This window comes from Myiozetetes cayanensis, unplaced genomic scaffold, assembly GCF_022539395.1.
Source record: "Myiozetetes cayanensis isolate MyiCay16 unplaced genomic scaffold, myiCay2020 scf5-8, whole genome shotgun sequence".
Taxonomy (NCBI): domain Eukaryota; kingdom Metazoa; phylum Chordata; class Aves; order Passeriformes; family Tyrannidae; genus Myiozetetes; species Myiozetetes cayanensis.
Genome location: NW_026087742.1, coordinates 26,908,637 through 26,935,854, shown reverse-complemented (window position 1 = coordinate 26,935,854; position 27,218 = coordinate 26,908,637). Strand labels below are relative to the sequence as shown.

Below are 27,218 nucleotides of genomic sequence, written 5' to 3'. Positions count from 1 at the left end.
CCTGCCCCGGCCGCCGCCGCCGCGCCGCCGCTCCGCTTCCACGCGAAACCGCCGATGACGCCGTTCCGCTCCGCTCGGGGACCCGGAAGCGCGGAGACGCGCCCCGCCCCCTGACCCGGAAGCGCCCCGCCGCTGCTCTTTCCGGTGAGGAGGCCGCCGCCGCCGGAGCCGGGCCGGGGCCGCTGCTGGGGCAGCCTGGTAACTGCGGGCGCGGGGCCGCGGGCGGGGGCTGGGCCGCGGGGCTTCCGGGGCCGGGGCGATCCGGAAGCGGAAATGGAGGAGGGCTGTCGGTGTGTCTGTCTGTGTGTCCCGCCGTCCGTCCCGCTGTCGGGCGCTCCGCCGCGGGGCAGCGGCGCTCTGGCCTGCCCGCCTTCGGGCGGTGCGGGGGGAGGCGGAGGTGGGTGCGGGCCCCGCGGGAGCGCCCGTCCCACACACGGCCGTGGCCAGCCCGGCCCGCGGGGCCCGCGCAGCGCCCGGGGCCGCCATGCGGGACAGCGGGGTCCCGGTAACCCAGGCGGTTTGTTCGCAGAGCCGGCCCTGCAAGGAGGAGCGATGCAAGAGGAGGGAGAGTGAGAGGGGTAAGGAGCTCCCGGAGCTGCGTGAGTGACCCTCGGCCCTGCCCCGGGGCTGCCTCCGGGAGGGACGGGAGGGGACGGCCCGCGGGTCCCGGAGGTGGGGGATTGAGGGCCTTTGAGCTCCGGGGTGCGGGAGAAGGGATTGGGCGCCTGGAGGGAGCTGGGGCGCAGGGTTTGCCCTCTGCCAGGCACCTGTTCCGGCAGGCGCTCGGCGGGTCGGGGTGGAGGCTGCGCATGTCACCAGGGAACGGCACCAAAGTTCTGTGTCTGGGGCGCGGGTTTGGGATCCTGGGCTTTGTCTCCTGCACGTTCGGGGCGTTCCTGATGTGAGTTCTAAAAGTGTAGCGGTGGTTGAACTTTTTGGCCCTCTTGAGTTCTGTGGAGGCATTTTTGCTTTTGATCTGACAGCCTGTGTGGCCTTCAGCATCCCTAGTGCTGTGCTGCAATTAAGCCTAAAAGCTCCTTGTTATTGAACAAAGATCTTGGGCAGACGTAAAACAACCTTGTAAATCGCTCCTGAGTGTCGCATTCAAGGCCTTTTGTCGACTGAAAACTCTGCTCCAAACAGAAAATAAAAGCAAAAACCAGGTATCTGGAGAATAAAGAAAGCCGTGTTAAAAGTCAACCTCTAAATAAATACCTGCATATACAACCTTGATTGTGCCTTCCAGAAACACAGCCTCTGCCTCACCACGTACTTGCACGTGCTTTAATCTGTCTGTTTGTGATTAAAGTGATGACCTGCCAAGACGTATAAATCCAGCAGGTTAAGTATGTGATTCTGTGAAGCGCTCTGTGAGATCTAAACTCCAGATCCCTTGTCCCTTGTGAGTTCTCTGGTTCACTGGGTTGTTTGTTTGGTGTTTGTGCATTTGTGGTCTGTACATAGAAAGTGTTTTTGGTTTGTATCAGGAGGGTACGTTGACATCTGTCTGATACTAGACTGGTGAATAGGAAGAAGGTCCCATCTCTGGCCTGTTTGTGGAAGCTGGGATGATGAAGGCACTGCAGTGGGAACGTGCTGTGGTACAGGGTTGAAGCTCCAGCCCATGTCTGGTAGTTATAGAGCAATTGGAAGGGTTACGTGCAGAGTTCTGGTAAAGTAAGTGTGAGCAGCGTCCAAGTGGGGGCTGCAAATAGGGGTGCATGTTTTCAAAATATCCCTCAGCCTGAAAGCGGGGTAGGGGAGGGACAGCTGTGGGCATGAGGACAGTAGTTTGGTGGAGGAATCTTACCTTTGTTTCCTGCCTTTGGAAGACTGGCTTGCTAGTGAAATTGCATGAAAGCTTCAACTCTTACACCATTTCTCCTTTTCCTCCACATTCCTATAACTCCAACACACTTCAACCCTTCCAGCCAAAGATTTTGAGGCCTGAGCGTGAAGATTTTTGGATGGGGAGTTGTACCCTAAGACAGTTTGAGAAAAACAGTGTAGCCATCCTTTGAAGAATCAGTAAGAGCCTTATTTTGATTTGCACACACTGTAAGCTGAGCAAACAAAAGTTAGATGCTCTGTGAAGTTCTGGTGGGGGGACTAGATGAAGACAAGTGGCCACTGAGTGCCCTTGCCTTTGCTAGTCTGCATTTTGGAATCTGGAAAGGACTTGCCTTTCATTCCTTGTACTCTTTAAATAAGAAAGCTGCTGTGAGACTTTTGCTTAAATTGGCATCTTTCTGTTTAACTCCTGAAGTTTGCAGTTGAGTCCAAAGGAGTCTCGGAGAACAACAAGGTTTTTTGGAAAATGCATCTAATTATTATACAAGACTTTATGTTTTTAGAGAATCAGGTTCACTTTGATGTTTTTGATGTGGAAGCTAAGAAAATAAGGACTTACTTATTTTAAAAACAAAACCAAAACCAAGCAAAAACCCCAAACTTGGAAATTCCAAACAAAATACCCTTCTTGATTCAGGTGGTACTCAGTTGCCAAGAATGTGTTCTCTTCATGTGTGCCCATCCCATGGAAGAAAAAGGTCATGTAATTAAGCATTACGTGCACAGGGCCTTGCTGTGGGCAGTGTACTTAATAATTAATTAGCCTCAGAAAAGAAAGCAGAGGAAGGAAGGTAAGAGTGTTGCCCCATCAGACTCTGACTGAATCACAGCAGTGTAAATCTGGAGTAATTCAGTCAGGCAGTGAGCGCTCCAACTGCATGCCACTGACGTAAGGTAAATAATTTATCCTCAGTGTGTTTATTGGTTGATTTGCACTGAGTGAGTGAGACAGGAATACTTGGCCTTGCTGTTGCATGAGCAATTCATAAAAACCAAATTATTGGGTAATTTGGTTCATTTAAATACTGCTTCTCTGCATAGAGGAAAATTATCTTTGCATTTTTGGCTCCACGCAGCAATTCCACTTGTATTTATTCTGCCCTGATGTGCTTCTGTGAAGTAAGTGTTTCATGCTACTCAGGGCATGCCTCTGAGCTTCCCTGGTGGTTGAGACAGGCCATTCAGAAACAATATTGGTTCATTAATTAGGCTGTAACAGCAATAGGAGTGGGACAGTTTGCAGGCAGCTGCGTGACAAACCTACAGCAGTTGCTTTCTCTGACAGATGTACTCTGAGCATAGTTTTTACCACGTGTATTTTACCCCCCAGTTTTGTCGTATTTGTTCAGGAATAGGTGTATCTTCTGCTTCAGGAAATATTCTTTTGTTAATTTCTTTAGTTTTTGAATATTGTTTTGGCAAGTGTAACAAAGTTTGTCCACTAATAGTTATTACACAGAGAATATAAGGATTAGAAAGGAAAGTGCTTCTTCAGTCAGGTGTTCCTAAAGAGGTTACACCTCTGTGTTCAGGAGACTCTCTTTTGATGTCTAACTGGTCCTCTCAATGCATGGAGAGTTGAGGTGGAGCAGTGGGCACTTGGCTGGGGACAGAGTCCTACAGAATCTTGTCCCAAATGTGGGAATGAAGTGGGCAACAGAGAGCCATGACATGATCTCGCTTGGAAATAGGGTATCTCAGGAGCAGGGAAGTCAAGTTGTTTTCCCACTGCCTTGTCTCATTGGATGAGAGCAGGGATGTTGAGTGATATTTCTGTCTTTCTTTCAAGAGTGGGGCTGGAGTGAGCAGCAGGAAGTGAGGAGCCCCAAGTTTTTGATTTCTTGGTCTGCTGTGGCTGTCTGTTACCTTGGGCAAGTCTGTTTCCCTCTCTATGCCTGTCTTTCTTCCTATGTAACATAATGCTAATGTCCCTCTGCTGCATCTGGGTCCCTAGTGTTGAGCTGGGGTGGAGGGACTGGCAAGGTCCAAAATTTTCACTGCTTGTGGGATCAGACAGTCTGTGACAGTGAAAAATGAGTTTTCATCTGTATTTGCCTGGTTGCAGATGCACAGAGTTCATTTATGCCATCTACTTGGGTGGATGATAATTGGGGAAATTTGGAGGTGTTCTGGGTTTGTAGTCAGTCCTTATTTTGCATGGAGGACTACTGGGCAAGAGGCATTTGAGATGGACCCAAGCCTATGGGAATAGCAGATACCTTTTCCCCCTGTAAATAATTTTTTGATTTGGGCAGATAGATAGCTCAAAAAGGGGGAGAGGCTGCTCAAGAATGACAGGGGAAATTAAGGAACTGTCGCAGCATTAGACTGAGTCAGTTCCATGTTGGAGTCTCTCTGGGTTTAATGGGTTTTTTTGTGTCTGTCTGTCTATCTGTCTTCCTTATTATCCTCCATTCCTCTTCCCTTCCCCCTTCCTCTTTCCCCCTGTGCCCAGCTAGGATGGAAGAATCTCATTTCAACTCCTCCCCGTACTTCTGGCCAGCGGTGCCCACTGTCTCAGGACAGGTAAGATCTTCCAGCCTATTATGTTGGTCTTGTTTCCCATTAAAAGTCCATGTATAAGTGTTTCTGTTGCATTTCTTGCTCAGCCAAATGCTGGGTGAAGCTGTGCCAGGGTATCCTAAAATCTGTCCCTCCCGCCCGTTTAGATTGAGAACACCATGTTTATTAACAAGATGAAGGAGCAGCTATTGCCCACAGAGAAGGGCTGCAGCCTGGCTCCCCCCCACTACCCCGCCTTGCTGACAGTGCCCACCTCTGTGGCCCTGCCCACCGGCATCTCCATGGACTCGGACACCAAGCCGGAGCAGCTGACACCACACAGCCAAGCCCCTGTGACTCAGAACATCACCGTGGTACCAGTGCAGTCTGCGGGGCTCATGACAGCAGGTAGGGCACTCCAAAGTCTCCGGCAGCATACGGAGGAGGCTCTGGAGTCGGGAAACAGGAGGGCCTGGAGAATCCTTTTTGGGCTGTAGATTATTCTTAGCCTTACTGATGGTGTGGATTGCTGGGGTGTGATTTCACTGTGAGTCCTCTATGGAAGTTTGACTTCCAGCAGTGGAGACTAGGAATGCACTGGGAGGGGAGGCTACCCTCCTGTTTGTGTTGTAGTCAGAAGTAGGTGCTTCTGCGGCATAAGGAGGTTGGGCATAATTGGAGATGTAATAACTGACTTCCTCTGTCTTCCTTTGTTTGCAGGTCCTGGTCTGGTGATAACTTCCCCGTCAGGTTCCCTGGTGACCACAGCCGCCTCTGCCCAAACCTTTCCCATCTCAGCTCCCATGATTGTCTCTGCACTACCCCCTGGCTCCCAGGCAGCCCTCCAGGTGGTTCCAGATCTGTCCAAGAAAGGGACAACCACCCTCACTGAAGGTGGTGGGGGTGGCGGGGGTGGGGGAGTTGCCCCCAAACCACCCCGGGGCCGGAAGAAGAAACGATTGCAGGAGTCGGGGCTGCCAGAGATGAGCGACCCCTTTGTGCTGACAAATGAGGATGATGAGGACCAGCACAAGGATGGCAAGACATACAGGTGGGGAGCGGGGTTAAACCTTGGCTGCAACACTGCATGGGGATGGGGGTAACCCTTCAGAGGGTTACATGGGGAGGAAGAGATCTCTGCCTTTTTCCTAGAGAGTCCCTGAATAGAGAATCTTTGAGTTGCAGAAAGAGTTGAGTTTTCTTTCTAGTCAGAAATGTTTGCAAGCTGGTGGGTCAGCCCAAAACTAGGGATCTCCTTAGTGGATATATATAGTCATTAATGTTCCTAGGTTAGTTAATGACCAGGATGCTATGGAAGCTAAACTGTATCCTTGATGCCACAGCCAGGTAGTAAGGCTGGTGTACTGCAGAGTGCAGTGCTGTCTGGTGTAGCTGAGAGCCCCAGTGTACCTGGGTGCTCCTCAATTAGGACTCCAGTCTGTCCAGTGTAAAGACTACAGACTGGAGGCACACAGAGCGAGAAGTGAACTGTGGTGCGTGTTTGCCCCTGTATGCATTGCTCCACGTGATCTCCTCCTATTTCAGCATTCTAAACGAAACAGGGGGGGAAAAGTGCATCTTTTAATTAGGTGTGAGGGTGTTTCTGAACCCTGAGTGCACTGGATAAGAGGGAGGAGAGTTCTGAGCCCTGAGGTTGGGTTTCTGAGCTTGGAGGGATGTGGATTGAGTTTATGAGTGATGGGAAGGGCAGTGATTATCTAGGAGGGACTTAAGGCAGAGGATAAGGAGTATGGGTGTTTTAGAGAAGGTGGGAACCATACAGAGCAGACAAGTGGTAGGAGGAAATGTGATGGTCTGTGTTAGATGGGAAGCACTTATGTGATTCAAAGATAGGTGATTCTGACAGTTGATTAAGATAAATAAGAGGCGAAGTAATAGCCAAATGGAAGCAGAAATAGGAGATGGTCCTAGGTCTTCTCACTTGTCTGCAATGTGCCCAAGATCCTGTCTCAAACAGCTTCCCTTTTACCATCTTAGACCTTTTTTTTTTTTTTTTGAACAGATTTAGTTATGTTTCTGGAATTAAGCCATATCAATATGAAGTCATCTACACAGAATCAGTGCATCCACCTCAGGCACTGTTTCACTTTTAATTATAGCATTTTTAAAATGTTTACTTTTTTTAATCAATGCAGTTAGTTAAATGGGTACAAAACCAGAGCTTGGATCAGCCTTTTTATTCTCTTACCCAATGTCCCAGTTCTTCCACTTTGAAAGTATAAGCAGCGTATGGTGAAGAGGGGTGGGAGTGTTAGGTAGCTTGCTATTTGTAATCCCACCATTTATTTTGGGCCATAGCCACAGTTCCACACTTCTCAAGCTGCTTACAGTCTGGGTTGCTAATTAGGTTGTTAAATATGTATTTACAGGGGACACAATTGGCAGTGAACACTAGAATTAAAGCTGAACCAAGGCTTTAATTATAGCTCCTTGTTTACTTGTAAGTTTGGGGAAAAAAATGCCCAAGACCAGGTGGAGTGACTCAGCAGAAACTTTATGAACACGCATAGTCTGTTTAACAGCTCATGGAATAGAATTTGCAGAGAAAAAATGAATGAGTTTATATGTAGGAACATGTAATCAGGAAGATCTCCTGTCATTATGTTTAGTCCGAGTGTGGTACCACTGCCTCTTCCTCCAGCCCCCATCCCAAGCAGCTCTCCTCTGAGCAGTGCTAAGGTGTGGGATAGCTAAATTGGCATTTATTAAAGACCACTAAGGAGTACTTCTGCCTTCCTTGGGGTTTCCTCATTGGCTGATGCTTTCTGTGTGCAAGTTTGGAACTAAAAATGCTTGTTGAAAAAATAAAGGAAAACGCTATCTTTTCTTGGAGCTGTGGGAGAGAAAAGCTTTGTGAAATACAGTAAAGTTGTTGCTCCATAATATGCATATGAATAGACTCGCAAGTTAAGACTTTGAGGACTGCTGGGTTCTTTCTGTATTCTAGAGGATGATTTCAGTAGTTCCCGTCACTACAGAATGCAGACATATCCCAGCTAAATTAAGACTGTGGGTGAGGTTCATCTACTCCTGTTCTCTTCTCAGGCTGGTGGAGGAGTTGCTTGTGGTATTCATATGACTACATTTGTATGATTTCACTGATTTTCTGTGATGAGACAGTGAGAATAATCTATTCAGATGCCAGGAAGGAGTTGTACTATATTGATCAATGTGACTTTTTTTTAATACCCAATTCCTAAAGCCAGAGATTATTTTGTCAAATTTAATTATTTTTTTATTTTAAGTGTTCTTTTTGAGATCTGTCTGTGAGATCTCTTGTCTTGAGTGTCTGGGCATGTGGCTAATATCCATAATTCCTGACTCCCACTGTGGTGATAAAGACAGAGTAAGGCCTTGAGTGGGAAGCACAGCCAGGCAGATGTGAAAGGGATTGGAGCACAAACCTTGATATATTGCAGCTCATCCCATTCTCTACTAAATGTAGAGATTCCTGCTCCAGCAAATGGCATCTGTTTTGCTGCTGTATCATCCCTAGAAGTGAATTAGTAGGCTGCTGTGAAAGCTGTGCAAGAATCTTTGTGATTAGGTCTTTCTTTTTAAGAAAAGGCGTGAGGTTTTTGCTAATGATGGCGTTGGTTGCAGATCTTGGACACCTAGCCTTAGGATTAGTCTGGCAGAGTCCTTGGTGCTTTGCTTCATGCTATTAGAAGAGTCTTTGCACCTGCAGGGGACAGCATCTAACCCAGTCCTGTGAAGCATTTGCTGTCATGAGTAATGTTACTTCAGTCTTGTCTGTATTTGTTGTCAGCTCTTTGTTAATCTTCCCTGGCATCTTTGTAGAATTAACGTTTTCTGTGAAAAATGAGATCAGCATCTAGATTCTTTCTAGTAAGATGTGAAGTGTGAAGCACATGGCTGTTTCTCAGTGCTGAGGAAAAGAGAGCAAACAGGTCCTGGATACAGTAGTATTGTTTCTTAGTATTGTTGTGGTGCCTGTACCTCTGTGCTTTTAAAAGTCTGTGCTGTGATGTCATCAGTGAACAAGACTGATGAAGTGGTTCAGCCTCTCTGGGCCAGATTGTAAATTCTGCTTCTCTGACAGTTTTCTAAATAGTTTCTTCTTTGCAAGAGAAAAGAGCTCTCTATAGGTTGTTTGGTTCCAGTATTATATTTGTAAAATCTAGGACAAATACCAGTTTATCATCTGGAATGGTTTTGCAAGCTGTGCTTTGGAGCCTCAGATACCAACAGAAAGGCTGTAGGCTTGGGAGGGGCCTCGCCATCATAGTGTGATTGACAAGCTCTCTCTTACCCACCTCAAGTTCTGAGTTTCCCTACTTTCACTGGGAAGCAGCAGGGGATTTGGGAGACAATAAGCAACTGAGGGACATAAGAAACCTCTGAGATGAGTTCAAGGTGCAAAAGTGTACAGAAGCCTTAGCAAGCTGAGCTGTAGAAGGTGATGAAGCTGGATGAAGGCCCTCATTAGTGAGAAAATTAGGTACACCGAGGTGCCAGTGGTTTGAATCCAGCAGGTGGGCATATTCTCATACATGTCTCATTTAAAGCCTTTTTTTTCTGCATTTAGCATGGCTATTTGGTGAATTTCCCATGGTTTTGAACAGATTTTGAAATCTGGCTTTTGTAAGCCGTGTATGTCTGTGAGAATATTGTAGAATTTGCCCATTTGTAAGCTTGGAAAAAAATCTGTTAAGCATGCTCTGAGATGCTTTATAGTTTTGTGGTTGAAGTATGTGAAGGTTTTATCTTCTTTGACGCTTCTTGAGGCTTGCATGGCTCCAGGCACTGACCAGACTTCCATCTCCACAGAAAAGATAAATACACTAACTTCTCTCAGTTACTGTGCAAGGCTGGGCTATGTGTGTGCTCTCTCCGGAGCCATAGGCATCTTCTAGGCTAGCACTGAAGCATGCTTTCCCTTCAGTCACGACTGCTGCTTCAGTCTTTAGTACCCAGTGTGGACAGCAATCTCCCCCCTCTGGTGGGCACAAAGTCAAGGTGTGAGAAGACACCACTTGGTTGAAGTGTAGTAGGGATGAGGATGAGATGTGTGCGGGGACTGGGGCTGTTTGTGTTGAGGAGGTCTGGAAACTTGGTAGATAAGAGATGGGAAATGGAAAGGAGGAGAGAGAAAAGACAAGAGCCTAAAAACTAGGGAGTGCAGCACAGGATGGGGAGCCTCTTTGCCAGGGAGAAATGGGGGAGGTAGCACAGGGATAGAGCTATGAAGGGCCAAGACTAGGGGGAGGAAGAAAGACTCAGATCTGCTAGGTGCTGGAAAACGAGGATATACCTAGAACTCGCAGAACACAGGGACAAGAGTATGGGATATGAGCAGACAAATAGAAGCATGGGGGAGAGGAGACAAATGTTAAGTAATTGAAGGAATGAAGTAGGGAAGAGCCTCTGCAGTAAAAGATAAAGAGGCTGGCGCATGTGGGTAAAAAGTTTGGGCCTGGGTCTTGGTGTGGGAGAGAGGGGATCCCTACAGGCTAGAAGGCTAAGGGCAAAGGGGGAATTAAGTTTGGAATGTCAGGCAGAAAGTTTGACCACATTCCCTCCAAAGCCCAGAAATACTAAACCCAGTGTTTCTAAATTTTGCCATGTCTTTGAGGTCAACACAAGAATATGACCTCCTCTGGCAAAGAACCTCATCTCCCTCTAAGGCTAGAAAAAGGTGACAAAGTATCGTTGCTGTCATTTATCATCCTAGCTGCAGTGGCAGAGGTCTGGTCTGTGCAGTGGATCTTAAGATTGCTGATGACCAACATGGGTGTCAGTATGATGCCACATGTTGGAATTTCTGTTTGCTTTTTTTAACAAGTAGTTCCGTGAGCAGCGGAACTAATGAAGCCTGGTTTCCAGCGGCTCTCTCCTGTGTGGATTCTCTGATGTCTAATCAAGGGTGAGCTTACTAGCCTTTCCCTCAGCAGAGGGCTCCAAGAGAGTCTCTCTTCTTTCCCCAGATGCATATTTTTGAGACTTGTGTTAACTTTTAAGATCCTTACCCTTTTTCCAGATTGGTTGAAATTGGCTTATGATCTCAAAACTCTTAAGGAGGACAGGTGCACATACACATCTACAGGTACACACACAGTTTGTACACATGAGCTTTGTTTTGTGTATGAATACAGCGGTTGGAGGTTAGAAAATGGCAGAATTAGACTGTCCACATGCCTCAGGATATATAATAAGGTAAAAAACTTGAGTTATGGTAAGTTCCCTCCCTTCTGCTGAGATATTGTAACTGTGCATGTGTGCATGCATGTAGGTGCTCTCACTTGGCAGTTTATCATAGTGCCAAGCGGAAAGAATTAATAGGAAAGGTTCTACAGTCATGAATTTGGATTTTGGCAGGTTACTTGCCTGTCAATGGAATGAGTGTGTGGAAGGGATGTGAGGGGGACAATTGCAGTTTCAACTGGGGAGAGAGAACTTTGAAACTACTTCGTTGCACATCTTATCTGATCACACCTTAATTTGGCCCTATTGAGTCAATGCACCTTGAGACCATCCTTGATTATTTATTGGTAGATGATGGCCTGTCAGAGTCCTGCATGTTTACTCAGATAACATGAAAGGAATGTTCTATTAAAAGAAAACAAAATGCGTTGACATGGCACTGTGGAATTGAGAAGGATGATTTTGGAAAGCATTTGACTGCTGATATAAAGAACTATAGATTATGCCTGCCTCTGCCTCAGACTGCTGTGGTATCCTATAGTCATGTGGTTCAAGTCTGCAGATAATCTTGCCTTGAAGTGTGTGCAAATATGAGTTAGGTCTAGTCTTCAGTGCATTTGTGTTTGTCACAGGCTACAAGTGACCACAGACAGTTATCCTGAAATAATTAACATTTGGCCTTCCTAGAACTGTACTCTCAAGTATCACTGAATACTCCTCTGTTACAGGTCAGACCCTGTTTTGCTTTGCAAAAGTGTTGCATCTCATAACTGTAGCATAGACACTTAAGTGAGCTGTGATATGAATTTATATAATATGAATTTTCCTTTAAAGGAAAAAAGTGCTCACAGGTATTGGTTTGGCCACTTGAAATTAGTGGATATGTCTCTTTTACTGTGTTTCATTCCCTTTGCTTACAAAAAATGAAACAGGGACATTGTGGGTAAAGATGAGTGTTTATGGAGCACTGGTATTCCCGTGATGGGTACAACAGATGAGTGATTCTGCTTCATGAGGTTGGAATTGCATGTGGTCGACAAGGCTCGAGGCTGTTCAGAGGATGGTGATAGAAAACAGTGAATGCTTGTCTGTTAAGTATCTGTCTTAGCAACATAATAAGGATGCAGTTCTGTGGAAACAGTCAATAAGGCTGTATCAGAATGCACCTGCAATGCAGAGCCAAATTATGGTGACATGGATGAACTTAATCCTGGTATTTCCAAATTTGCTAAAGTGCTTTCTAATGGGCCTTTTGTATTTGTTTAATTTTAGCTTTTTAATTTTAGCTATATCAAGAAATACCTTATTGTGTTTTATTGTTTTGTTGGGCTTTTATGGTAACGGTGACTGATTTCAAAAATTGGTAGACAGTGTCTTAGGCCTGATATTCAATGATTTGGAGGTCAACTGAAAGTTATGGTTAATAAAGATAAGAGCAATTCTGGTGGATAGCTAAAAAAAAGGGGATCTTTATGTGGTTGTTAAACCAGAATTATTCAGGCAAAATGTATTTTAATGCAGCCCAGTGGAAGACAGCGTTTTGGGTAATACTGAGTGACTTTTCCAGCAGTCAGGGATTGAGGTGCAGGTATTTGGACACAGTGGAAAACATTATCAGACAGAAGTGTCCTGTTGGATACTACTGAATGTCTTTGATCTAAAGACAAGGAATATGGAGGAACAGTATCCTGGAATGCACTGACTGTGAAAAAAAAACTTTTAGGAAGTAAGTGAAATCATGAAAGCTCCCAGTGCGAAACTGTGACAGAAAAGGGTAAGTGGAACTGTTGGAAGCATAAATGATGGAGTCATTAAAAGAAGGCAGGCAACTTGTGAAGTATGTTGAAATACCACAAAATTCTGGGTCTGGCATTTTTAAGGTCATTTGGAAAATGGACAAAATGCAGGAATGCCTTCAAATCTGAGAACTGGGAAAGTGCCATATTATGAGAGCATGTAAAAACACTCACTGCCTTGCCAGGCGAGTGTGTGCTTTTCTACAGCCTTATCAAGCCACCAGGTGACCGAAGGACTGTGGAAATAAGTTAACTGAGATTTCTGAGCCTGGCTGATAGATTTGATACACATGCCAGTAGTGTAAATTGTTACGTGGAGGTGCAGCATTGCCTCTGGAATAGCAGCTGATGCTTGTTGTGCCAGTATGGAAGCAGAGGTACAGTTGAAATGCTTTCATTTGGCATCATCGTACTCACTGACGTTATTCAGGTGTTACCCAAGTTTTCTAGCTGTGTAGCTTGAATGTTATTTTTGTCTCCTTTCCCTCGCCTCTTACAAAATATTAACAAGAAAATGTTTAACTTCAGCTTTAAAAATAATCAGGGGAATGCGAGGGTTAAGTTAGCATTTATCATGAACTGTGCATCCATTATTATGCTATGCTTGCATTAGTTACTTCATTAACTCTGCATTGCAAAGGCAGTACATTTGTTTCCTTGCTAAATGAACTGCTGACTCTGACAGCCTAAACTTACTCTTATCATCTAGTTTAACTTCAGACCTTCCTGTTTTGATTTTTATTTTAACTTGTGGCCTAGCTTGTATTTGTAGCCTAACAGAAGGAGCAAAGACTCAATTAAATTTGTAAGACTAATCTCAGTAGATACTAAGAATCTGAACTCTCAGAGCTATGTAAAAGCTTACATAGTTTTCACAACTGTGATACTAATTAATTAAGCACTTGATTGAAAAAGGCTGTTAATCCATGTCAGGCAAATTTTACTATGAGCTGGTATTTCAGACGGTATTTTATCTCCTAACAGCATCGGATGAATGAGGCAGAACATTCCATGAAAAGTGGAAAAAAATACAGTGCTGTGTGCCACAGAGTTGTAGTCTAGTTGCCATAAGCATCATTTTGTTTATGACTCATCATGATGACTTTCATATGGGAGCAGAACTAGAATTGTACATCCACCTTTTACTGGCATTTCATGATTTTTGAGGGTGTTTCTGTCTAACATGAACATTCTCTGAAGAATGTCTCCCTGTATTTCCCTGCAGATTCCCTATTAAAAGAAAGCATTATAAACATTGAAAGGGGTTACTTTTGATCTCTGGCATATGGCTGAATGCTAATCTAACTATTGATATGAGCCTCTGTATTATTAAGGATATTTTTTCAAGGCGGTCTGAATTTGCAGAGCCATAACAGGCAGCTGCAGGGATGTTGTGTCACACTGTCGATGGGAATGCTGCAGTCATTTCTGCTAGTTGCTCTCAGAAAGAATACAGTGAAAGGAGGGGTAGTTTAGAAGCACAGTGGGGAGACAATATTAAAAATGGATATTAAACGGATGGGGGGGAAATCAATTATTTCATGTAGTGCTTCATTCATGCTTAGCAAGGAGCACTCCCTACTTTTCCTCTCTCCAGCCAGGAGAATTTCACTGAAGTAGAATATTGAAGTACTGCTAGTATCAGATTGGATGTTCTCATTGTCCATATAGATTAAACATTTTTTTGAATCCATATTTGCCCACTAGAGGGCTGATTGCATCTTCCCCTTTAATATTTGATGTTGTCTGAGGCAGAATGCAAAGGCCTTAATTAAATGGATCATTTGTTCCCTTGAAAAAACCTGATACCACACAATATAAAAGTCTGAAATAGAGCTTTCTGCTATATTCCATGGCTTGTTTTAACTCATAAGGCTCATGAATTTGTTAATGCTACATAACACATTCTTGCTCTCTCAGGGTTGATGCTAATTAGATGATTAGAAAATGAGTCCTTGCAAGATTTTCTTTTTAAATGTTGTTTGAAAAACAGTATCAGAATGTCTGTTGCTGTTAAATTCAGACATGGCTTTGTTTGTTTGTTTGTTTGTTTCAGGGTTTGTTTTGGTGTTTTGGAGTTGCTTTTTTTAGGGATGTTTTTGCTAGCAGGTTTATCATTTTTATGCAAGTGCTGGTGAGGTTTTGAAACACCTTCTTCATAATTTTATTTTGAAAATAGAAAAGGATGTTTCATTAAACTTTATTTTATGGAATTTATGTCCTGAAGGCAGGTACCTGACAAGGCAAATAAGTAAGGGATGTGCAGAAGTTATGGGAAAAAAAGTAGATGGCTTTATGGCACTACAGATTTAATGCATGGGACTGCTTAGACTTGATGAAATGGTAAAGTTCATGAATTTTTCAGATCAGAATAGACTATTTAAAATATAGAGTCATGTGCCCAGCACAGAAGAGATTAGTGACCAACATTCTATTTAAACTAGAGCAAAACCTTTAGAAGGGCATTTCTCTTAGAAAGGTAGCTGGATTCTCATAATACTGATTGTAAGGGCCAAGTCATTGAGACCATGCTGTAGCCTCCGAGCGTTGTTCCGAAGATGCATTATTCTCGTGGTTGGGAAAAGCCTATTTCCTCTTAGGTTTTTCACTTCTATTGTCAGTTATTGTTTCTCATAATACCTTTCCTTGCTCATAAAACAAGCCTCTGGTAATTGATATTTTTCTCCTTCAATAGATTTATTTGGGTATTGACCAAGTTATCTTTTAAGCTTTACTCCAAACCTAGACAGGAGTTGGTGAATCTTTCCTGCAAAGCCCATTTTCCACATACCATCATTCTTTCCACGTGTTCATCACTGCTGAGCCTTGTCTGAGTTTTTCGGTAATTGTTGATGACATGGACTTCAGAATTAGGCATGCTGTTGCACGAATAGTCGCTCCACTCCTGTTTACAAAAATGATACCTGCTATTTCCCTTCATTTGGGGGACCATATTAGCACAGCATCGCACTGGGAGCTTGTTCTCAGTTGAATGGTTCCTTATCAGAGGAATGATGTTGTGGAACGGGATTCAGTTGAGAGTAATGGAAGTTAGCGTCTGCTGAGAAGGAGCTTGATAAAAGTCATGCAGGGGATTATGCTGTAATTGCTCGCATTAGCAGCGAACTGGACTTGGTGACTCAAAGGTAATTTTCAGTTCAGTATTCACCTCAAAGTTCTTTCTAATGTTGCTGCTTTCAAGGATACACAGTCCTCATCCCTGTAAGTACGACTTCATAACTGCAAAATACATATGCTGTATTCAAGCGTAGCATTTCAGGAAGTCTAGAACAAACTGCGCAAGTGTTTGATCTATAAACCAAGAGCTACATTTTTAAAAAGATCATTCTGATGTTCCTTTTAACTCCTTGTATCTCAGAGATGTAGGGATAAACAGCCAAATTGCTTCTGTTTGTTGATTTCAGGAGGGATTGGTGTGTGTGAGGAGGGATTTATGTAAGGACGTATTTAGCTTGCGTGTTCTGTTAGGGTTTGCAATTAAAACGGATTACGAGAAAGATGAAGGTAGGACATGTGAGAACAACGGTTAGAGATGATAATGAATGTAAAAGAGCAGTGGTGGAGAGGAAGGAAATATTACAGCAGGTGTGTGTCGGAGTGCTTGCTAGGGAGGCATGGCTTCCAGCTACATGGCTTGAAATCAAGCTGTGGCTTGGAAGGGCCTGTGGAAGTTGAGGTAGGTGCTGGATAAGTACTGCCTACGTTACATGCACTAATCAGACTGCACACTTCATAAAGCTTCTGGTTCCAACATAAATAGTCACAACAGTAGATGTAATGAAGTATCCTCCTTCAAGGATATGGATATGGGAAGAGCAGGACCAGCTCTCTGTGGCTTGTAATACCTGCAGAGACTTTTGTGACTGAGCAGTTTTGTAAATACTTGTAAAAGCAGAGGAAATTCCCAGACAAAAACAACTTGAAGGTTGAATTCATGTTAACCAGACTTCATCTGCGTGGCATTTCTTTTCTCAAAAGAGACCCTGGAAGTTAGATGTGCAGGTTCAATTTTTGTCTTTAATTGAAAAGTCTGCAAATGGAAAACCCAGGTTCAGATAAACCTTAACTGTGCCCCTTGGTTGACACAGATTTAGTAGGGGACTTAAAAAAAAAGTCCAATAACTTGGATGCAGCTTCTATCTCTCTGTCAAATTATCAAGCACAAAAGCTTTTAGCATCTTGAATTGTAAAACAGTGCGAGCTTCTCTCAACAGCCTGGTGTCGTGGTGGAGAACAGTTTTTAACAGCAGCATCCATAGCAGAGAGATGCCAACTGCTTCTTCCTGTTCAAAGAGTCTGTGTTTTTACCAAATACGTTTCTGATCATAATGGGAACAGATGGATCCAAACTCCCAGGCAAAACATTTTGCATCACATCAGTAAGACTGAAATGATGAAAGCCCATTAGACCAATGAAATACCACATTTGGTATCCAGAGTATCTTTGTGACATCGACTAGGAAAGCAGCACTGTTGTTATTCTAAGCATTTTGTATTTTAAATTCTCCAGTGTCTTCTCCAAAAATGGGAACAGAGTTAAGTGGGTTTGGTCATAACTGCTTTTAGTGGACTTTGCAGTATATGGAATTAACTTCTGTTATCAAGATGAGCCTTAATCTGGGATTTCCAGGTTTTCCAAGCTTTTTTTTGAGTGAAATAAATCGCAGATGAACAAAGTGGGGTTTTTGTCCAGGAATTATTCCTGTCCCCTTAGGATTGCTATTGGAAAATTTCCAAAGTGGTGCCCTGTCTCTCTTGCAAGCCTAATAAATTGGCCTCTTGGTTTTTTCCAAGACCTTTACTTGTATGGCTGCAAGGTATCATGCAGTCTGTTCTGCCAGTCCCTAGCTTAAATTTGTCCCCTTGGAGTACTTGCAGCTGAGCAGTGTCCCAGGTGAAACCTCCCCAGAACCACATAATGAGAAAATATCCCTTCTTCACTCATTTGGAAGATCCCATCCAGTTAGAGTTGATCCATATTGGGGCTTACCCCCGTGTGACACTGTCTCTTCCCCTCGCCCCGGTCCCAGGTGCCGGATGTGTTCGCTGACCTTCTACTCCAAGTCGGAGATGCAGATCCACTCCAAGTCCCATACGGAGACAAAGCCACACAAGTGTCCTCACTGCTCCAAGAGCTTCGCCAACAGCTCCTACCTGGCCCAGCACATTCGCATCCATTCAGGGGCCAAGCCCTACACGTGCAGCTACTGCCAGAAGGCCTTCCGCCAGCTCTCCCACCTGCAGCAGCACACACGGTAAGGGCCAGAGGAGGCTGGGGGCCCTCTGCACTGCATGTTGCTGTCATCCCAGCATGCTGTGAGCACCCTCAGTGGGCGACTGCCTGGGGAGACCTTGCTGGTTTTCACAGGCCGGTCAGGTCTTGTACATGACAAATCAGCAGTAGCGGTATCTGATGCGTGAGACTTGGCCCTGGTTGTGAGGGGCTGGATGTGCTCAGAGGCTGGCCCTGCTCAGCCTGAGGGGCATCTGCAGTGGAGTGACACTTTCTGACAGGAGGCAGGGCCGGTTGTGTCAGAGTGAGGGTAATGTTGGCATAGGAGGACTGTTCCCTGTCACCCCATCATAGTTCTGCCAAACATCTCAAGTCCAGGCTTGCAACCCCCGTGCTATTTCAGCTGTAGGCTTTCCACACACAGGTCTGCCAATGCCCCTCAGTCCAAACTCTATGGTTCCTCTCTCTGAATCCTCCCCCGGTGCGGACAGACCATGGTCTCTTGAATCCAAGGGGAGCACGGTTTGAGACCAAGCGAGCTCATGCCGTGTTTGGAGTTCCTCTGTGTAGCAGATAGCGTGGTGCTGTCCCACCCCCTTTGTGCCCTCATTCCATCAGCACTAGCCAGATGGCGGTCATGTCCAACTGCTGCTGCTCCTCCTCCTCTTCGGCAGGATCCACTCCAAGCTCCACACGGCGATTGTCAAGCCGCACAAGTGTCCTCACTGCTCCAAGAGCTTCGCCAACACATCCTACCTGGCCCAGCACCTCCGCATCCACTCGGGGGCCAAGCCCTACACCTGCCGCTACTGCCAGAAGGCCTTCCGCCAGCTCTCCCACCTGCAGCAGCACACACGGTAAGGGCCAGAGGAGGCTGGGGGCTGGCCCTGGCCCCCCGCGCTGCCGGCATGCACCTGTGGAGCACGCGCGCCAAGCATGCGGGGGGCGGGCGGGGAATGCGGCCGGCTGCACCCCCAGGAGGAGGTGACCCACCAGAGTGGACGGAGTGGAGGCTGCGCAGGAGACACTGACCACGTCAGGGCTGAGGTGGGCACGTGCTGTCCCTGGGGATCCTTGGTCTTGCACCGCGGGTGGCACAGAGAGAGAGAGCGATAGAGAGAGGCATTGGCTGTAGGGGATCCCAGCCTGGCACCACGGGGGTTGGACTGAGTGTGTGGAAGCTTCTCCTGGCATTGCAGGGGGACAGGGACAGATTAACACTGTAGGTGATCTCAGCCTGTTATGTAAAGGGAAAAGTGTTGGCGTGTCTGTCCTGAGAAGGAGCAGAGCTGTTTTCTTGGTACTGTGGAAGCAAGAGAACAGGTCATTTGGGACTCCTGCGCTTGAAGCAGGGAGCCTGGACCTTCAGACCCCTTCCTAACACATTTTCAGGAGGCCCACATGCTGAGCTGGCAAGGCATTCATTCATAAGCTCTTGCTCCTCAATCCTAGTCACTCTCTGAAATCGGCTTGACTGCCTGTCTTCTCTAACTTCTAGCTGGACATGGGAGCTGGGCAGAGCTCTCTTTGTCCAGATAAAACAGCATCTGGAGGCAACATCATCCCTTTCCCTGCTCTCCCGAGTGGCTGTGAGATTTGATGACAGCATCAGGCCCTGGCAGCCTGCCCTGCTGCCTGCTCACTGCCTCCCATTTGTGCTCTTCCTCCTCAACAGTATCCACACTGGGGACCGACCCTACAAATGTGCTCACCCTGGGTGTGAAAAGGCTTTCACCCAGCTTTCCAACCTGCAGGTAAGGGGCTGGGCGTGTCCTGCTTGCTAGTGGGGGTGACAAGGATGCCAGTGGTGGGGGAGTGCGATGGAAGAATTGAGGCAGCTGGGAAGAGAGTGAAATAATACAGAAAAGCTATTGAAGCCCTGGGCCCAGGAGAAATTCCTGACTTTTGTGGCAGTAGTGACCCAAAGAAGTCATATAAGTGGTTGCATCCTATAAAACTCTAAACTTGACTTGAAAGCACTGAGATCTTGGTAAAGTTCCTCTCATCTGTTCTGCAGCTTTCTAACTTAGCTGGGGCAAGACTTTTGCAACATGTTACACTGAATAAAGTCTGGGTATTTGCTGGGGTTTTTTGTTTGTTTGACAGTGATATGGAGTGCATAACGGTAGGGATTTAAGGAAGCGGAGGTGGTGTGTCCTGTTGCTGTATCCTGGAGGAGGGGAACTGCAGGGTGTGCCAAATAGCAAAGAGCTGTAAACACCTGCAAGCAGCTAAAGCAAATCCTGCCCTGAAGGCATCAGATGCAGGGAGCAAATGTATATGAAGGCAGAAGAGGAGAGACCAGGAAAAGGCTGAGAAAGAGTTGCATGGAAACTGAGAAGATGGGGTTTTTCAAGCATTAGGAGTCTCTGCTGTCCAGAGATGCCTACTATGCCTGGGAAGAAAGGGCATGTGTGGGGAAGGTGTGGTGGGCTGGTGGGAGAAGCTCTGTCCCCTATGCTAGGAGCCAGCCATACCTTCTTCAGCAGTCGGGAGCCTAGGGAGCTTGGGGCCTGTCTGGAAGGGGGTAAAGATGTCTCCAGTACTAATACTTTCTTCCTTCTGCTCGCTGTCTCTTCCCTCCCCACTGCTGCCACCCAGTCCCACAGACGGCAGCACAACAAAGACAAACCTTTCAAGTGCCACAACTGCCACCGTGCGTACACGGATGCTGCCTCGTTGGAGGTACACCTGGCTACGCACACGGTGAAACACGCCAAGGTCTACACCTGCTCCATCTGCAGCCGGGCCTACACCTCGGTGAGTGTTTGCTGCTCTGGGGAGTGGCAGAAATGGACACACTTCCCAGGGAGCATCTCCTCTAGATCCAATGGGAGCAGCCCCCTGAGCTATGTCTCTCCCTGTTGGCCTTGGCTTTTGTGAGCGTTGTTCCCTCCTCTGACACCGTTCTTCCCGTTGCAGGAGACGTACCTGATGAAGCACATGCGGAAACACAACATCCCTGACCCCCAGCAGCAGGTGGTTCAGGCACAAGCCCAGGCCTCGCAGCAGCAGCAGCACTTCCAGCCGCAGGGTGGGGGGGCAGCAGGGGGCCCTTCTGGAGACACTAACCAACCCAACCCGCCCCCCCAGTGCTCCTTTGACCTGACTCCTTACAAGACTTCAGAGCATCACAAGGACATCTGCCTCACTGTCAGCACCAGCGCCATCCAAGTGGAGCACCTCTCCAGCTCCTAGAGAGACCTCAACCCAGGGAGCAGAACGCCTCTTGTGCATAGCCTGTGCCCAGGGGCACCGCCTGTGCAGCGGCCCTCCTTGTGCAACAGTCTCCGGCCTCTCCTCCTGCAACAGCCTCTTCTGGCCGTGTAACCCTGTTCATGGCAGCCCCTTGAACAACAGCCTGTCTCAAGGGGGTGCTCCTTCTGTGCAACAGCCTGCCTGGTAGGAGGATGCTTCCTTGTGCAAGAGCCCCTTTCCTGTGCTGGGATCACTTCCTCATGCAAGAGCCCCTCCTTTCAAACCCAAAGAAAGGCCCCCGTTTTGCCTTCTCTCTCACTGTAGGATGCGTATGAAGGGGGGTTGCGTGTTGAGACACGCACGGTGGATGGGATGGAGAGACGGCCCTTGTACGTACAGGGGCTTGGACACATGTTTTCAGCAGGCCACAGAAGAATGTGGCAGGGTTCACAGCTGGATGGGGTTCTTTGAGGATTGCCTTGAGTGTCTAAGAGAGAAATATCCATTCCTGTCCTTCCTGCTTGAGGAAGGGAGGAGGGGTCGCTCGTCCTGCCCCAAGGACTGGATAGGAGAAACCTTCTCCCCAGTTGAAGGTGAGACCAGTGGAGGGGGGAGAGGTGAGGCATGTTCTCTGGGACGGACAGATACCTGCAGTGCTCAAGGGCTGTGGAGTATTGCATTCTTTCTCCTCCCCTGGTGGAGAGCAATAGAGAGGAGTCTGTCTGAACTGGCTGCTGCCTCTCTCTCCCAGCTGTCTGAGCAGCATGATGGCCAAGGCCCCGTAGGAATGTGGGTTCCTGCTCATTGCTCTTCCTGCCTGTTGTGGATGATATCCTAGCAGCTTGTACTCCTCCTCTCCCTCCTGCTTTTCCTCCCACCTCCTCAGAAAAGCCTGCAGGCATCAACAACAAACCAAAAAGCAACTAGAGGGAGGGTAAGAGACTGCCAAAATAATCATCACCCTTCTCTCTGCTCCCTTTCCTGTAAGGTGGAAATGACAGCAGTTCTGACACTCACACACCTGTCCTGCCCTCAGTTTCCCAAAGGGAAAGAGGAGGAAGAGGAGGAGGAGGAATAGACCAGTCTTTTCAAGGAGCCAGCAGGAGGCAGGGAAAGGCTAGCTTCTCCTGCTCACCTCCCGCCAGAGTGTTCTCCCAGGCTCCCTCTTGCCAAGACGGGCTGGACTCACACGGCAATGGTGGCCTCTTCTGGACCCTGGTCATGGGAGAGAATCCCCAAAAGGTGGACAGTGGAGAGAAGGGGATGAAGATCCCCACAGAGAGACCAATCTAATGAGAAGGGGGAGCCAACAAGAATAAACTGAAGGCCCCTTGAATTTATATATATATATATATATAAATATCTATTCCCCACCCCGGCCCGCTCTGTCCTTGCTGTAACTGTTTCTATCTCTGTGTTTATAAAACGCATTATCCTGGCGAATTTTTATTTTCAATCTTTGTTTGTTTTTCCCTTTCTCTTCGTCTTCAATTCTTCTTCCCCCCCCCTTTTTTTTTTTTTTATTGGTCCACATGACTGCTAGTCTTGTGTGTCACTTGTTAGTTTCTTTGGATCATGGAGGCTGACTCGGAAGAGAATGAGAAGGCAAGGGAAAAAGCGTGTTGTTGGGTTTTAAAATCAGTCACCCACCCAAAAGCCTATAGAATCCCAGACTTCTGTATGAACAACCGATAGGGGCTTCTTTTTTTTTTTTTTTTTTTTTTTTAACCACCCTGTATGGAAATAAATTGGTGTAAAAGGCTCCTTGAAGGTGCTGCCGTGAGCACCCTGCCCCTGTGACGTGTGTTCCTTCCCCCTGCACCAGACCACTGCACGAGCATCTTGCTGCCGTGAGTCCGGAGCGGCTGTGTGGGCGGATGCGAGGGCAGCACATCCCTGCCTTTGGGCAGTTGGCTCAAGGAAAGCAAGGAGCTCTGCACCTGTGGTGCCTGTGGCAGAAACCTTTTTCTCTGTGTTTAGTCACCAGGGTTGGCTGTGAATGGTTGGAGTGTTTTGTAGATGCGTAGGTTAGGCTAAAAGAAGGTGTCTGACTTGCCTCCTGCGCTTCACAGGTGACATTTCAATCCATTTATCCTGTAGTGAGCACCAAGAACTAATGTGCATTTAAACTATGTGCTGACAAAATCTATTGGCTTGATTTTGAGGCACTGGGACACAGAATCCCTTCCATTGGTAGCCTGCTGCAAGGGCTTCACGTTCCTGCTGTTTGAATATTTCAGTCAGATTTCTCCTTGCTTTGGCTTCCGGTTACTAGTTCTGTTTACATCCATCCCACTGATTCAGAGAGCCTGAGCACAGTGGTGCTTTTTCCCCTGGACAGGTATTAAAACACTCTAGTGTCTCTTCTCAGTCCACATTTTGACAACCTAAATAGATGAAACTCTGTAAACCTTTCACTGTAAGGGATTTCCTCCAGCCCATGAATTATTCTTGTCTTTTCTTTCTACATCTTGTCAAATTTTTCAGTATCTTATAAAAATGTTCCTTTTGGATTTGAGTGTTGGAAGCCCCAGTGCCGTGGACAAGGTCCCTTAGCCTTAAGTCTGCAGAGGATTGTGTTTGCCCAGTTCTCACAGTGTTAAACAGGAGCTGAAATTGGCTGCTTGTCTGGTGTGACCCCTCAATCATCCGAAGTCTTGGCTTTCCATGATAGTGTTTCCCTCCTTCTGCAGGTATGGTCTGAGTTCTTATTTCCTAGATGCTTCACATGAGGCTGTGTCCAAGTCCAGTTTGTGTGAGTGGACCTGGCTGACCGATGGACCAGGCTACTCACTGCTTTCCCAGTTCTGTGACCCACAAACTGTATCAGTTGTTATTTTTTTACTTGCAGATCCAGGTTGAAATGCTGCATTGCATCTGACCTACGCTAACTTGAAAAGCATCATTGAGTGCAACTTTTTATTAGCTTGTTTTTGAGACTTGCAGGCTAGGCATTTCTTAATCCTCTTAGTATGTGATTATGTACAGTAAATCTTTCTGACTTATGGTGCTAGGTCAATGCCTTATAAAAATTTAAGTATGTTGCACCTATGCAGTCCCCTTTGTTAAACCAAATGTATAATGATGGCATCTAAGAATGAAATTAGGGTTTGGGTTTTTTCTTTTCTTGTTTTACTACAAAATCTCTTATTTCATAAAACCCTTGGATTATAGACTTTATTTTTTCATTCACTAATTCTTCATCTCAACGGCTTTTCCATAATTTTAACATTGAGTCATTTCATTTGCCTTTTGGGAATACTGCCATGAGTGTCTTAAGGTATTTCTCTAATATCCCAACTTTAATTAAAATGAGAATCAATGGGCTAGAGAGCTTGTTAGTGAACTCCTTTAGGGATTCCTGTTTCTTTGCTGACTTCAAAATGCGTATCCCTAGTACATGTTGTCTCATTTCCTACTTTGATACTAAGGTACTAGATAGAAGTTGCTATTTTCATTTGACTGCCACATCCTATTCCTTTCTTTATATTTGTTGATTGATTTCCCCTATTCTGTGTCACTAGCATTTTCACCATTTTTATCTAGCATGGATCAGTACTATTAGTAAGATGATTTTTATTTATTTTTTATTGCAAGAAATTAAAGAGCCAGAAATTTGTTTCCTATTACCACTAGTTTTGCTAGCCAGCAATTTTACTTATTTTATAATTTGTAACTTGTGTAAGTTGCTGTCTGGCCTTCACCTTTTCCATCTGTTGTGTTTGTTTGATTTTCTTTAAATTGTTTCTTGCTCACCGACTTTCTCACTGAAGCCAGGAAGAGCTTTTACCAAAAGGTTTCCTCTTTTTCATTGTGGAATTAGGGCCTTTTTGACTACATGATAGAGTTTTCCTCACAGGAGAGTTTAATTCACGTTTCTCTGCCTTATTTTTTTTTTTCTCATGGAGAACTCAGTTTATAGTTTTGCTCACCCCTGGAAGTCAGCACAGACTCAGCATAGGTTTATTACTACTTGTGGCTCTCCTCTCTATGTCCATATTCCATATGACAGGACAAAACTGCAAGTTTCACTCAAGTTATCTCATCTCATATGCATCATCTTTAAGTCTGAAAAATTGACTTGGCTTGGGTGCAGTGTCTTGTATTAAGTTGGGAAGGTTTTAAAAGTCAGAATTACACTTTGCTGACTGGTTGAATTCCCTGGGGAATGGCTCACAAGTTAAAATTCCTTGCAGAGATTTTTCGTTTTAAATGTTAAAGGTGCTTGAAATTGCCTTTCCGGGCCCCTGGTTTGCTGTGTTGTTTTCTAATGTCTGCTATCCTTCCCCTTCTTGGAATCTGCTACCTAGCATGGGGATCCATATGTATTTAAGGCTGTACAATTCCTGTGTTACCAGTCATTCCAAAGGTATTATTCCTTGTGTTTTTGCAGCTTGCTGCTGTACTTATAGCTTTTACTGTTGCCCAGGAAGAACCTAATTATTTCGTACTAAGGGACTTCCCATTGAGTTTCAGAAATGCCACTTTATTCCAGGCCCCTTTTTTTCTTATCAATGAGAACATCCTACTTCTCTGTTTACCCAGAGTCCTGTTGCTGATGTGGAAATAATTGAAGATATCTTACTCTCATTATCTTTGTCACTTATTTGAGTTTGGATTAGGTCTTTGGATTCCCAAGGTTGTTTAACATAGTCAAAGTGCTTCAGGTGGTTTAAAAAGGAGAGTTGCTACCTGTGAGACACAAAATCTAACAACTTGTACAAAATCCTTCCCTGTTGAGATGCAGCCCGAGGTTCTGCAGCTTTTCAGCTTTGTGCGCTCAAGCCAACAATGGTTCAATTATTTACCTCCCACTCACAAGTGGAAGATTCTCTTAACAAGATCCCATGGTCCTTCCTCTTAGCTCCCTGAATTCTTTGACCCTGCATTTTCATTGTGATGCCAATCCATTTGTTTCTGTATGTCTTATCCAAGAAGACTTGACAATGACTCTGGAGTTCTGTGTTAGGTTGCATCCTGTGTCTTTGCTGGAAGGCAGTAGCACTTTTTCTTGTTGTCCTTTTCTGAGCTGATTGTCTGTTCTTAGCTGGATTTTACAAATTATCATTGCTTTAAAAAGAAACATCATGTAGGCTGGAAATCATTTAGAAAAGTCACCCACAAACAGTAACTGAATCTCAGCCGTGACTAATGATAGTATTGCTGGTCTATAATTCAGTTAAATCTTCAAGAAGGATTTAAGACTTTCATAATTTAAAGCCTTATGGTTAATCAACCATAGCCCTTATTAGAGTTTTTTGTTGGTTATCACTGCCATTAAAACTGCCATTCTGTTTTACTAGTATTTTTTTTTTAATCCATAGGGTCTTGTTATGGCTTTGTTCAGTACATTAAAGTCTTATTCTATAAGAAGTCTTTCTTCTTCTGCGATGAATTATAGACCATGATCAAGTCACTGCATTCATTCTTCCAAACAGCTAAATTAAATTGAGCTGGTTTAGGTGTCTCACATTAAGGCTTGGCTCCATCATGTATTTCTTACCTGTTGCCTTTCTTTCCCTTTCACTTACCAGGCTGTGTAGTGTTCACTTCAAGTCTTGCTACATTAGACCTCGGTGGTTATCCTGAGCCACCAAACTTACAATGCCATACAAGGCTGTCTAGTTCTTTTAATGAGATCTTTTTCTTTAAATTAAAACAAAGAGCATTATGCTTCTTTTCTTAGCTGAGTGCAAACTTTATCAATTACACTGTGATTTTGCCATGTCAGTGTTAGGTTAACTGCCTTACAGCAACCTGGATGAGCCCATTTGCTTTTCAAATACTTTTAAAGTATTTGCTGGTCTTCTGGAACACATTCAGACTTCAAAGTTGTTTGGAAAAGAAAGCCCATTGCTTCCATCTGCTTGCCAGATAATTCTTTTCAAATTACAGATTGTCAGTTTCTAGCTATGCAACTTTTAGGATGGTTTATTTAATGGGTAGAACTAAACATCTTCCTAAATCTCATTGGCAATAGGTAATATTTCATTACCTCACAGATACGTCTACATCATCCAACTTTCTTCCTAATATAGAATATAATTATGAGATTCTGCCTGTCTTCTATATTTTATTGATTATTTTATCATCTTTATATCAACTAAAGGATATATATCATGTTTAGGATTTTCTTCTAATATTTTGCAGGTAATGTACCTGAAAGCTGCCCAAGTTTACTAGTGCAGTTTCAGAACATAGAATGAAATTGCTCTGTACACTTTCTTAACTACAAAATAGGTACCTGTTCAATCGTCATTTCAGGTACAACAGATTAAATTTGTGTGCATGGTTTCTTGTTTCTGTGTAGTAGACCACCAGATTACTAGAGAGATGTAGTAACTTGGTCCAACAAACATTTCGATTTCATGTAGTGTCTGTGTAATGAATGGAAAAAAAAATGCAAGAAAAGAAATCGTGACACCAAAGAA

The 27,218-nt window shown here is 45.2% G+C and overlaps 1 protein-coding gene across 11 annotated transcripts; it reads left to right on the top strand.

Annotated features, from left to right (window-relative positions):
* ZNF384 (zinc finger protein 384) lies at positions 1-27,218 on the top strand. Of its 11 annotated transcripts, none has more exons than XM_050331996.1 (11): positions 1-144; positions 530-578; positions 1,488-1,677; positions 4,311-4,377; positions 4,521-4,761; positions 5,074-5,404; positions 17,387-17,611; positions 18,264-18,446; positions 19,265-19,343; positions 20,191-20,349; positions 20,512-27,218. In XM_050331996.1, exons 3-11 carry the CDS (start codon positions 1,625-1,627, stop codon positions 20,785-20,787), a joined length of 1,614 nt encoding a protein of 537 aa, XP_050187953.1. In that variant the 5' UTR covers positions 1-144; positions 530-578; positions 1,488-1,624; the 3' UTR covers positions 20,788-27,218. The 11 variants fall into 11 exon arrangements, with proteins under 11 accessions (XP_050187953.1, XP_050187959.1, XP_050187957.1 ...); XM_050331995.1 differs by having other exon boundaries at positions 143-198; XM_050331999.1 differs by having other exon boundaries at positions 143-198; positions 4,307-4,377.